General features: G+C 49.7%; 1 protein-coding gene across 6 annotated transcripts in view; it reads left to right on the forward strand.

Annotated features, from left to right (window-relative positions):
* ZDHHC14 (zinc finger DHHC-type palmitoyltransferase 14) overlaps positions 1 to 13543 on the forward strand; it is a 302308-nt gene that overhangs the window by 228172 nt on the left and 60593 nt on the right. For all 6 annotated transcript variants that reach the window (XR_005834421.1, XM_040628000.1, XM_040627999.1 and 3 more), the window contains exons 6-7: positions 8238 to 8340; positions 9670 to 9779. Coding sequence is in view for 5 of the 6 variants with exons in the window: in XM_040628000.1 (XP_040483934.1) it covers positions 8238 to 8340; positions 9670 to 9779 (213 nt within the window). In the remaining variant the exon portion in view is untranslated. The remainder of the gene's footprint in view (positions 1 to 8237; positions 8341 to 9669; positions 9780 to 13543) is intronic.

Here is a 13543-nt window from a genome sequence, read left to right on the forward strand (position 1 = left end):
CTGGTTCCAGCAGCTCGGGGTGCTCCCAGTCTGTGGGCTCTCCGCCCTAGAGGTATAAGCACACAGATGCACTTAGGACTCATACATGCAGTGCGTGTAGCAGGAGGGGGCTGCGATAGCTAAGCCTAAGCCCGGTTGGGGGGGTGGTCAGGAGCGACTGCTCCCAGGAAGGGAAGGGCCGCGACAGCATTGTATAGCAGTAAAGGAGTGGGACCGCCTTCCTCCCCTGGACGCTGGGGAACCAGCTTAGGTTTCTGGCAGGTGAATGCCATCATCGGAGCTGGGTTTTGTTGTTGGTGTGTTCTTAAGAACACTCATCTTGCAGGGCACCTGGGTGGCTCAGTCCGTTGAGCGGCTCCTTTGGCTCTGGTCATGGTCTCAGGGTCATGGGATTGAGTCCTGCATCGGGCTCCCTGCTCAGCAGGGAGTCCACTTCTCCCTCTCCCTCTATGCGCGCTCTCGCCCTCTCTCTCTCAAATGATTTGATAAAATCTTTAAAAAAAAAAAAAAGGAATACTCATCTTGCAGCAGGGAACACAAGGAAGGAGGCAGATGTTTGCAGGGGAAAGGCCCCTGAAATTGAAATGAGTGACGAGGGGACAGCTCAGCTGGCAGGTGGGCAATCAGATCAGTATTGCCGGGAGGGGACGGGGGGGGGGGTCTTAGCCACTTCTGCGGGTTCAGCTATGGGTGTCCAGGGGCAAGAGGGCACAGCAGAAAAGGGAGACAGCCAGCACTGGTTTCGGGAGAAATGAGTTCTATTAGAAATCTGTTTACAAGCAGAACCTGAGAGCTGACCCCCGGGAACCGCCACGTGAGGCTAGAGTAAGTTTCGGATCCTCTCTCATTCCTTGCATGAAATAACGGAAAGACGAAAATGTCATGAGCCTGTGGTGACGATGCTCCAACCTCATGGGAAATGGGACCCGTCACGCGGTGCCCCGGGAGCCACGTGGCCATGCCTCGGGCTCACCAGCTTCGAGGTTGTGCGAGGTGGAACCCCGCAGGGCCAGGACCCCAGGGCGGGGGGCATCATTTGAGGAGGAGCCGGAGAGGGGAAGCCCTGTGATCAACAGTCGTTGCAATGAAACGGCATTAATAGCCAATTAAAAGGATTATAGTCATTTTTAATCATGACTTATTGTTTGGCGCTCACAAACGAAGAAGAGTTTTCAGTGGTTGGTAAATCAAATGGTAATTGGTTCTACGTGGGTGGAGGCTTTTGACAGAAAGCCTTTTTATCCCCAATTTGCATTTATTTTGAGGCACGCTGTCTGAAAGGCACCAGTGGTCTAATGGGCATGGTTCTGTTTTAATGGAATCTGGTAGAAGGCTTGGAGTTGGCTCAGTGGCCTCAGGAAGGAGGGACACCGTACTGCCCGTTGCAAAATTAATGAAGGCAGCACAGGCCTTTGCTAAACTCAGCTTTCAGGACCGACCCTTCTGTCCCAATATCTGTGGATCCTCAGAGGGACCCTGGAAAATAGGTAGGACGGGTGTCCCTAGGTCCTTTACAGCTGGGCCTGCGCCGAAGAGTCAGATGACCCCAGTATCTGTTCAGCAGTGTTCCCAGAACTAGAGTCCAGATTTCCTCGCCACCAGCCCCTCGCTCCACGCAGGGAGTGGAGATGCCTTCCCAATGCCCCTGACCGGTCTGACGGAGGGAGTCTCTCGAAGAATAAGCATCACCTTACATCTCAGGAGGTCACAAAGTGGGGGAAGATGGTGTTGGGTTTCTCCAATCACTCAAGTACTACTCGAACGTCCTCTCATTGTAAAAGATTTCGAATTGTCAGAAACATAAGAGTTCAAAAAGGAGCGCCGCTCTTGACCGTTCGTAGGCATCCTTATCGATTTTTGTGGGTCTTTCCAGATGGTCTTCCGGGAGTCCGTACACAGACCAATAGTATACTGTTGTAGGGACAGTTTCTACCGAAAAAGGATCATACTCTTTGCATTGCTCAACGGTTTGATTTTTAAACACTTCCTGGAGCTCCCTTCCATGTCAGCATATGGACTACCTCATTTTTTCCCAACTGCTTTATCGAATTTCAGAATGCAGATGAACCATAGTGTATGCTTCCGTTGATGCATATTTAGATTTCTTAATTTTTTTTTACTGCTTAAAAAATGAGGCAGTGGATGTTCTTGCCTGTATCTCTTTGTGCACAGGTGTTAGTGTTTCTCCAGGACTGATAACTAAACGTGGAATCACGGAGATGAAAGTTAATGAGGCAGGCCACAGTGTCCCCTGAAGAGACTGTACCAATTCGTCCTCCCCTTTCCCCACACCTTCACCTACACTGGATGTCATCAGTGCTGTGACTTTTGCCAGTTTGATGAGGGGAAAAATTCATTGTTTTAATTTCCATTTTCTGGATAATGGCCACCTTGTGCTGATTTTCCTGTTTGTCCACTTTTTTCTTTTCATTACCACGATGTGCTAGTCCATACTCTGTCCGTTTTGTAACCAGGTTGTTTGTTCTTTTCCTATTAACATATTCTTTATTCTCAATGAATCTCTTGCCAATATTTTTCTCCCAACCTGTCACTTCCCTTTTAACTTTACTTTTTCAATACAAAGAAAACAATGCTTAACTTTTTAATGAAATCAGTCTGTAAATCTTATGCTGCATGACTCCTAGATTTTGTGCCTTATATCCATACCCCAAATTGTAGGAATATTTCCTTTATTTTCCTCTAATACTTTTAGATTTTATTTCTTCAGTTTGACAAAGTAATTTCTCTGTACTCTAATCATGTGTGTGTGTGTGTGTGTGTGTGTGAGCGTGCGCTAAAGTTCTCACTATATTTTTCCCAAATGTTTAGTGAAGTGTCCCCGTACTGCTCACTATTCTGTTCTGGCCGTTCTCAAACTTTTTGGTCTCAGGACTCCTTTGAACTCTTAAAAATTATTGAGGACCCAAAGAGCTTTTGTTTACGTAGGTTATATTTATTTCTAGAGGTCACGTTCAAAACTATGGCTGAGAAATTTTTAAAACACAGAGTGCACCAACACTCATCCTATTCTGATGAGAGTGAGGACATGAGTCTTGCGTCCTGTAGCCTCCAGAGGAAGCCCCCAAAGTAGAGAATAGCATTGAGACTGGTAAATAATGTTTTGGCATCGATAGGAAAATAGTCCTGACCTGGGGGTTTCCCTGAAAGGATCTCAGGGACCCTAAGGGTGGCACGGGCCACACTTTGAGAACCACCGGTGTATTCTTTCACCACTAATTTGAAGTGCCTTCTGTACCCCACATGCCCACAGGTCTCTCTCAGACTCTGCCCTGGTGCTGTTTGTACCTCGTTTGGTTTACTGAAAGTCTCCTCCCATCCCCCAAACTGCAATTTTTTTTTCAAGTTTTCTTACCCGTTCTTGCACATTTTCTCTTCCTGATGAATACTCGAGTCTGTTTCCTCTTTTAAAATTCCAGTTGGAATTTTGATGGGAATTACAGTGACTTCATAGATTAATTTGGGAGAACGTGCACCTTTATTTCCCAGTATTAAAGAATGTAGGACAGAAGGATTTCAGAGACTGAAAGATGATAGTCACGTGATCCAGACTGAGGGGTCTCTGTGACTTTCCAAAGTGTCTGTCACGCGAATCACTAGGACGTGAAGGGCCCACACCCCAGACACAGCGATGGCGGCACGAGCTGTATTTTCCCATCTCTGTCTAAGGATTACAGGGTCATCCAATGGATGAGGAAAATATGCCGACAAATTCCTGAACGTAAATATCTACCAGCATTAAATGCTGACGTAGACACTGAAGCCACAAAAGAAGGGGAAGTATCGCTGCTATCTGCTCTTCCATCAGAACTTCCTGTAAGGCAGCACTGCCAATTTTATTGTAATTTTTAAGGGAAAAAAGAAGATTACTAAGAACATTCGTTTCTTACATTTTAAACATCAGAACCCATGACAGAGACCTGAAGCAGATTAAACTTCGTGAGGGCTCTGGCTGCGCAGGGAAGTGCCCCTCAACACCGTGTGCCCCCAGAGCCTCGTAAGTTCAGTGCTCAGGAAGGAAAGGCCGAGGCAGAGCCTGGACTTGGCATCCCCGGCCATTCTGGAATCCAGGGGATTTGGGTCAATGAGGAAACGCACATGAAATACAGACTTTTTAAACTATTACCTGGATTTGGCGCTTGGCAAAAAAATACCATCCCCAGCCTGATTGCTGGAAAATGGAAAGATGGCTGGTGAGGTACTGAGAGAGACAAAGACTGTGGGACTAATGGGTAAGGTTCCATATCACAGGTGGCCTTGCTGCCGTAAGTCACAGCCTGTCCTTGACACTGTCATCACATGGGGCCTTGGGAAGGGTTCTTTCTGTCCTAGAAGTCTGGAAACCAAGTTCTTAGTTTGGTTCTACCGTGAACTGCTGTGTGAGCTCTTATAAATGGCTTGGCCCCTCTGGGCCTCAGCTTCCTACCTGTAAAATTAAGGGATTATAATAAATCAGGACCTCTTAACTTGAGGTCCATGTGTATCTATGGAGAGGTATCAGGGGAGTTTCCAAAACTCCTGAAATTATAAGAAAAAAAAAGTGTGTGTGCATTTTTTCCTGAGAAAAGAGTGGGGGCCCAGAAAGGCTAAAAGATGTTTGGTTCCATGATCTCTCACCATTTGTGATTTTCCAAAGACTGAGATGCCCTCACCATGCTGTCCAACACGCTGCCCACATGTCTGCATGGGATTCTTGCCTTTCTTACTTCCCCTGCACAAACAGGTTTGTACTCCCTTAGAGGAGGGAGTGAATCCGTCCCCACCTCCCCTGTCCTCAGTGCAGGGCTGGCTGCACAGAAGGGCACTGAGCAGGCACTCCCGGGATGGCGCAGAAACTCAATGGAGGGGTGTCTGCCCATCAGCATTTTTCAGGCTTTTGCATGCCCACGGTCATCTAGTGAGTACCTCCATGTGCAGCATCCTAGGCTGGGAGCCACAGGGAATTGAATGCCACTCCCCCACCCCCGGCCATGCAACGGGCTCCCTGTCTTACTGGCGGCTGGAGGGAGACAGAGGCTGGCCATGGTAACTGCTATAATTTGGAACCATCTCTGAGGCAGTAAACATCCAACTCTTATTCAGTTGGTTCTCAGTGGAATTGGCATGTTTTTCCCTCATTTCCCCTTTTAAAAATCTCAGTAAATAGGTTTTGATATATCTAAGAGAAATTTTATTTATTCATGAGAGATGGAGAGAGAAGCAGAGGAAGAGGGAGAAGCAGGCTCCCCGCTGAGCAGGGAGCCCTATGCAGGACTCAATCCCAGGACCCTGGAATCACGACCTACGCTGAAGGCAGATGCTTAACCGACTGAGCCACCCAGATGCCCAAGAGAAATTTATATTGATCTTATTATGCCATAGATATTTTCAACATCTGGCTATCAAGTCAATGAGAAGATGTGTTCAAATATTTGTCCCCCTGCCTGAGAGTGAAGCTGAAGGGGAGTGGTATACTCAAGCTGCCATAGGATCACAAATCCATGACAAGGAGGGTCCCCATCTTCCCCAGCAGGATGCTGTCAGCCTAGAGCCACCAGGTCCTCAGCAGGAATAGGGAAGGAACCAGCCCATGGCTTTTCTGTTCTATTGGCCCAGCCACACTTCCAGGGGTCCATCCCTAGCCCTGCTATTTCTCAAGCAAAGTACTGAATTGCTCTCTGCCTCAGTTTCCCTATTGGGTAATTGGGAATCCCACTTCTCACCAGGTCACTGAGGATCAAGTGAGTTAATCTACGTGAAGCCTTCGGGGTACTACCTGACTCGTAGCCAGAAACACCAGCCTTAAGTTGTTATGAATGATGATGATGGCTCCTTACAACACGTGGTGGGGGGCCTCTGCCGTGCGGGGCAAGCGCAAGGGGACCTTGTCTTGCATCCTGCCTTGTATTCATGTCATTTTGACCCAGCCGTGCGCTAACCATGCAACTGCAGTCTGCTATTTATAAAACATCTCTAAAGCTCATGAGATATTAATACAGAAAACTGCATGTTTATTTTTGGAGCTATAAGCCTTTCAAGTTCCATGCCCACTGGTAACAGTGCCTCCTTGGAGGTGAGCGTTTTAAGTGGTGTTGCAAATGGAGCAGCAGCCCCTTTAATTGCTGCAGTCCTCCTCCACTTTGACACGCCAGTTTTTAGACGGTTCAGCGTAAGCATTTGTGTATCTTCCGACATCACCATCGTTCCACCCGGATCATAAACTTGTGGCGACACCTAAGTATTCCTGAGACAGAAGTTCGGCTCTTCGTGTATTATTCAGCAAATAAGGCTTTTGCTTTCATTCTTTATTCTCTTTTCTGCCCTGACCATTTCTTGTTTCCGTTTCATGTGTCCCCTCCTCTCTGACCTTCCTAGCTCTTGTCTTTTCCTTCCAGCCGTGCAAGTTCATTGCCAGTGTCACTTGCCTTTCTGCAACCCACTTTTCCTTGATTCAGTCTTCCCACGGCTTACCTCCATCATTTTCCCTGGACTCCACTTCACCGCTGCCTTCAAACCCCACGTGGTTTGCTTCCCCAGTCTGTCTCAGCAGGGGGGCGGGCATGGTCAGAGGAGGGGCATCTGTGAGCTGTCACCTGTGTGAAGGCAGCTGAGAATGAGACCATCTTTGCTACATGAGCCGCCATCTTTGTGTCCCCAGGTGCACCTGGAGCCTCCCCTCATCAGCATTTGCCCCATCCAGACAACCCTGGGACAAATGAAAGGGGGTGCCCTGGCTGTTGGCAGTGCTGGGATGGGGTCTTCTTCTCTGCATCTCTCTCTTATCCCCACAGATCCTCCCTACATACCTGTACTTACCTGCTTTTCCGAAATACTGCCTTAGTTTTCCTCTTCTCAAGAGATGTAGCTACTCCTCCCTTTTGTCCACCTCCTGCCTGCTTCCATGCGGAGTGGACAGGGCTCGCTGGGAGCACCCCGTGTGGGCATCTGTAAGACTCTGGGTGCTCCGGGCTGTTTTCGTCTGAGCTAGCTGGCAGAAGAACATTCTTCTCCTCTTCAGATGTCCATCTAATTTCAGGATAGTGCTTTTCTGAGTGCTTGCGGTCTCTAGAAGTTTAAACCTTAGAAGAGTAAAGCATTTTTCTACTTCTCCAAGAGCAGAGCCAGTGGTTTATCCTGATGTTGAGTCAGTCAACAGACAGGAGCCCATTCATTTCTCCTATTTTGTATGCCACCCCACAGGTCCGGACAATGGTATTTGTTAATAATGACGTGGCAGGTTATGACATTGCACTGAATACTGTATTCATGTCTCTGGCCGAAAGATGAATTCTATCCAATCCTGGAAAAAAAATCAATGGTCATGTATTATAGCATGATCCATGGCTTCTATCCTTGGGAGCGTTAAGAAAGCCTGGGGATTTGCTTTCTCTAGCCTCTAACTTATCGATGAGGGATGCAGGGTGGATATTTAAACTACCAGACCTATGATGGATTATTTTTTTTCCCTGCAAAACATCTACATCTTGTAAATAGAATTTTATAAGCATTTGTGGAACAGAAAAATTCTCTAGTCCTTTCAAATTGCCATACTTGGGGTTGATTCATCTCATCTGTGGAAGAATACCACACTTTCTCTCCTCTGGTTATAGCATTTCTTGTGGAACTCTGGACTCCCCAACACTCAATGTCCGGTGAGCCTCCACGTTTCCTAGTTGCCCATCGACTAACTGAAAATAGCCTTATGTGTCAGGGTGGGCTGAGGGGCTGGGAAAAAAATCCCCTTAAGTAAAAAGACCCCTCACCCTAACGTCACTCTGAGAAATGGCCGCCTGGTTCAGAAGCCCGCCCATAGGTGGGGGGTGGGCAGCCAGCACTGGGGAAAGGGACCATCAGGGAGAGAGAGGCATGAAGAGAAGCCCTGCCCAGGTTTACAGGTGCCGGTGGCTGGCCCTATGCACGACTGTCAGTTGTTGTGCGATAGTTCACTCACACCCTCGACGCCAAGCTGGGGGAGACACCTGTTGATATGACAGTTCAGGGAGCCCACTGATGGTTCACTGAGCATGAAGGAGGTGAGGCTGGAGGAGAGAGGGGCACAGTGCTGGCCCTGGAGGATCCCCCTCTGACTAGGGACGACCCTGATGTGAAGCGAGGCAGACTCGAAGGCCTGAGGCAGTGTCTGTGGGTGTTTCCCATCCAAACCTCACGTCATCCTGGCTCCTCAGGCACCCTGAGAGCTCTCCCCACCTTCCCCGTTCTGCTCCTTGACTCCAGGCCACTGTGCTGGAGGCCGTGGTGTGCTTCTTCTCCGTCTGGTCTATCGTCGGCCTCTCGGGTTTCCACACATACCTGATCAGCTCCAACCAGACGACGAATGAAGACGTAAGTTCTGGCAGGCCCAGGTGGTGGGTGTGGGGTCCGTGTCCAGAGGCTGAGGGGGAAAGAAGAGCTTGGGGACCAAGGCCTTCTGCACATCCCATTCCAGATGTGAGCCTCTGAGAGCCAAGAGTGTGTGTGGAAATATCTTCATTCATCTGCCTCCATGATTCCCAGTTGGGAATCTTTTTTTTTTTTTAATGGATTTCTTTTATTTTTTATTTTTTTAAAGATTTTATTTATTTGACAGAGACAGCCAGCGAAGGAGGGAACACAAGCAGGGGGATGGGAGAGGAAGAAGCAGGCTCCTAGCGGAGGAGCCCGATGTGGGGCTCGATCCCAGAACGCCGGGATCACGCCCTGAGCCGAAGGCAGACGCTTAACCGCTGTGCCACCCAGGCGCCCCATCAGTTGGGAATCTTTGATTTATTTTACTTTCTGACCACGTCAGCCAGATACTGAGGTCGGCTAAGTGACACCCAATTCCAAACGCTGAGGGAGGAGATTATCTTCTCTTCCTTTTCAATAGTTTTGTGAGCAACCTGTCACATGTCCCCCGAAGAGAGACCGTGGCCAGCTGACATCTCGGGGTGAACGCACGAATCCACCTCTCACGTTTAACACCTCCGTTTCATTTTTGGGGGAGACTGCCCCGACCCAGAGTTTTACTTTTTGTCCAGGATTACCTGTCTATACTTAGTGTGGCCAGAGAGGAGATATAAAAACAGGAATCATAATGTTGGAAATATTCCTCATCAGCCTGGTCCTCTTTGCTCTGAATATTTAGATTCTGACAGAAGTCTCTTTCAGTATAGCGATTAAATGTCTCAGATTCAGTCAGATTGCCTTAAAGGCTCGATGAGATACATGAGTTAAGAGAATATTAATACAGTTACTTGTATTTGGCAACTGTGGATATTCGAATCTGTGAAATTATTTTGGCAACTTTGTGAGGCCAAATTCAGACAGGCTGTAAACTGGCAGACGGGGGAGCCATGTTAACTCTTGGCTACCATTCATTTAACTACTGTTGGGCGAGCATCGCCAACTATGAGTCTGAAGGAAACCTCCATGGGCTTGTGTGAGTTGACCTTCTGGAACCATGTAGTAGAAACGAGATTATTGTCCGCAGAGAATGTTACTTTCTCGCTAATCTGACCTGCTGTTTGGGAATATTTCCAAGTTTGGGATAAATGCCGGTTTTCCCTGAGAAAGTGCCTCAGTTTCTCCTGGTGAAGAAATGAGTAAAGATGATTTGCATATTCTCTGTGGGCTTCTTGCATCCAGTTCACCTAAACTGTGGCACTGGTGTTATTGACTCTCTTTTTCTTTCAGATTAAAGGATCTTGGTCAAATAAAAGAGGCAAAGAAAATTACAATCCCTACAGCTACGGGAATATCTTCACAAACTGCTGTGTTGCCCTGTGTGGGCCCATCTCTCCAAGGTGAGATTCGGGAAGCGTCACGCTCTTTAGCGGACCCCGGGAAAGCCAACAACTCAGCTGTGCAGCACAGGCCTCTCCAGGTAGAGACCCGGCCACAAAACCCACTGCTAGATTTGATCACACCCCCCCGGGATGACCGCTGGGCCAGTGGTCAGCTTCATGCCCCGGAGACGTGGCCTTAGGGCAGTAGAGATCTGGCTCTGTTTATGCTGCTGTTCCTGCCACCTTTTTGGTTCTTTCACTGAATTTGTGTCAAAGATGAGGAAAATCTTCTAAGGATCAAAATAGGGAAACTGAGGCACGTGACTCCCATTAATTATTGAGTCATCTTGAGCATCCGTGATGAGCAGAGAGTTGTGGTTAGCTTAGTAGGGGGGCCAGGACGCAATGTAGGAAGCAATTAGAAAACCTAGAAATATGGGTGCTAAGAGCTGAGTTGTATAGAATATATTGGCTAAAATGGTTCAGGCGGAGAGATCGGCGGGGGCTGAAGCAATTCCCCAAATCTATAATACACATCTGTAACATGGAAAGGAATTTAGAAGTCTCCCATTTTCTTTTCTCGTTCCCCGCTCTTTAATTTGCTTTTGACGCTGCTTTGTATTGTTTATATATCAAATCTTGTCGCAACCAAACTTATTTCTTCCATGACTGGATAAAATTGCCTACTGCTGCTGAGTTGGGGTTGTATTCTCTCCGAAACCCAAGTCCCTCTGGATGGGGCATTTCTCGAGGGTGGCCCTCCTCTCGGAACCACGTGACCCTCTCCCAGGTTCATGCAGGGAAGATGGGCTGCTGGCCTCTCCCGCTGTGCCCACAGGCTCCCGGAGCTGGCCCTGGGCAGAAATGACAGGGGGATAGCGCTTGACTTTGCTTCTCCCTCCTGTCACCTTCTCTGTCCCTTCTCTCTCTGCCCTACCTCACCCACCCCGGACCCCTAAGGGGGCCAGAGCCTTCCACGGGCATCCCAGACAAGCCTGTGTAACGGGGACTAAGAACCACCAGCATGCCCAAAATTGTGTGCCTGAGTTGCCTCTGAAATGTTCTGAAATGGTGTAATGATGTGCCTCTAAGAGTGTCTTCATGTTTCCCTCTGAGAGCTATGAACCATGAGGGCAAAGACCCACATTTGGTTCCCTGCATGGGTCCCCAGAGCTGTGCATGACAGCAGGGTAGGAATGGTCAGGTTTGGGAGACATACAAGTCTAGCAGAGGGAATGGAAAGAGAGAAAGTCCCAAGGTGTGATCAGGGTCAGGCCCTGTGGGCCAGTGCTAAGGGTCAACCTGTCACTGACACGTTGAACAGAATGGCAAGTCTACACAGTCAAAGAGTGGCTGTAACAGAGGCCAGGGTGCGGGTTCCATGGGACACCCAGGAGGGCTTCCCAGAGGAGGGGGCCTAAGTTGTCATCTTTTGTAACAGATGAGTAGGAATTGGGGGAAGGAATCGGGGGGGAGGACACACAGGAGCAGCATGTGCAACAGGCCTGAGGTGAGAGGAGAGCGTGGCCTGTCAGGACGAACTGAAGGAGCTCATGTGCAGGAGTGAGGGGACCATGGAGGGCAAAGCAAGAGATGAGGCAAGGGGAGTGCATCCAGATTAGGGAGGCTGCCAGGCCGTTGTGAGGACTGAAAGGAGACTCAGGGCAGGATGTCACAGTCTTGGGTGTGTGGCTGGTCCACGAAATAGGCTGAACACACAGGATGAAGGCCCAGAAGAAGTTTATTTTGTCCTCCCTCTTCCTTTCAGACTCTTTTGATGACCTCATTCTTTTTTTTGCTCCTGAATGAAATCCCCTTGCAAGCCCCTTAATTTCTCCTGTCACCTCAAAACAAAATAAAACGAAGGACTCAGGGCACTTTTGTGTCCTCGAGCATCGTGTCACTTCTGTGAGCAGGGACCCCGGAGGTCACTGAAAGGCAGCCCTCTCCGCCCCTTCCCCTGCAGCCAGGGTAGGATTTCAGCACCTCTTTTGGGAAGACACACTTCCACCCCCACTGCACGCTGGCTGTGTCCCTGGGGACCTGCGACGTTCCCGTCCGCCATGGGCTGTGGATGACGGCTTGTCCACCCTTCTCTGCTCTTGCCACTTTGGTCTTCTGGGCCCTCGCAGGGGGTCATACACTTGGTGTGAGCTGCAGGGGGCTCCCGCACCCCCCTTTGGAAGATGGGGGTTCTTGTCACTTATTGGTTTTTCTAAACCTCTGGGAATCCAACCGAACCTGGAAACAGAGAGAGCCCCATTTCAAGATCTTGTCACAGTATTTTTTCACACCTTGTTACCAGGTGGTCCGGAGACCTGCAGGTGCTAGTTGGGAAAACTCCTGTCTCCCTAGAGCCAAACTGATGAGGAGAAGGGCAGCCTCGGCAGACCAGCCCTCCGCTCTCAGGAGGAGGGGGTGCCTGCCGGCACGTTGATGCGTCAGCAGCATCTTGTGGAGGTTGCGGGGCCTGGGGGCCACACCAGGAGCGCCAGTTCATTAGCCGAACCTCCCCCTTGCCCTTTGCAGTCCTGCCCTTAGGGTCAGGGTCCACACTCGGGGAGGGAAGAAGGCAGGTCTTTTTTTTTTTTTTTTTTTTTTTTTTGAGTCCCTTAAAAAGTTAAAAATTGAGCTACCCTATGATCCAGCAATTGCACTACTGGGTATTTACCCCAAAGATACAGACATAGTGAAGAGAAGGGCCATATGCACCCCAACGTTCATAGCAGCATTGTCCACAATAGCTAAATTGTGGACGGAGCTGAGATGCCCTTCAACAGATGACTGGATTAAGAAGATGTGGTCCCTATATACGATGGAATATTACTCAGCCATCAAAAAGAACGATTTCACATTTGCAGCAAAAGGCAGCTCTTTTGCTGGCAACCTAAAGCTTCCCCTACCTCCCATCTGGGCAATCGCCGCCAAGCATAGAAGAGATGGAGTTATTACTCATTAATGATGCCATTGGTCTGCAAACTGGCCTGTGGGAGACAGGGACCCACTTCTATTCATTCAGCCACCAAGCTTCTTCTCAGCTCTGGGTGGGCGTCCACTGAGCTCGGTAATTCAGAAGACCTGGTTCCTGCTCTCGTGAAGCTTACCCTCCGCAACAGATGCAAATCTGGACACGGGTGATGCCAGCCTGTTGTGATGCCAACAGGGTGCTCGGAGGGGCAGCGGAGGGGCCGGGTCTGGGGTGAGGGGGGCAGGTGCCCTGGGGGCAGAAAAGATGAAGATTGCTGTCTGGGGCTGGCAGGCTGCTGGATAGAGGGGACTGTAGATAAAATCACGGCAACACCAGGCAGAGAGTGGTAAGTGCCACTAGAGGAGTCCCGTGCAGGGCCTGGAGAATCCAGAGAAGGGGCAAGAGCAAGGTTGGGGGCTTTAGAAGCTGCCCGTGGAGAATGGACAGTGGAGAGTGGAAGGGAGAGTGACTGGGGCGAGAAAAACCAGAGCTGGAGCGAAACGCGGGGACGGCGAACACCGAGCGCGCGCGGCTGGGGCTGGGGCCTGTGCTCCGTGCAGTGCGCAGGCGCAGGCAGGTGTCACGCGCCTGTGGAAGGAATGGACATGGGAACACCGTGCTTGTAGTAAGAAGGCGTGGACTGAGGCTGGGGCGGAATTGGGGACAAGTGGTAGGAATACCCGGGGTGTTCGCGGGTGATGGAGCGCCCCCAGAGCAGGGCAAGCAGGCGGGGGAGGCCTTACGAGGACTGGGCGTTAGACGGAGCGCCGGGGGCCATGCCAGGCGTGGTTGCGGGGGCGGCGGGGGGGGGGGG

The sequence above is a fragment of the Ursus maritimus genome, unplaced genomic scaffold (assembly GCF_017311325.1).
Source record: "Ursus maritimus isolate PB19 unplaced genomic scaffold, ASM1731132v1 scaffold_13, whole genome shotgun sequence".
Lineage (NCBI taxonomy): Eukaryota > Metazoa > Chordata > Mammalia > Carnivora > Ursidae > Ursus > Ursus maritimus.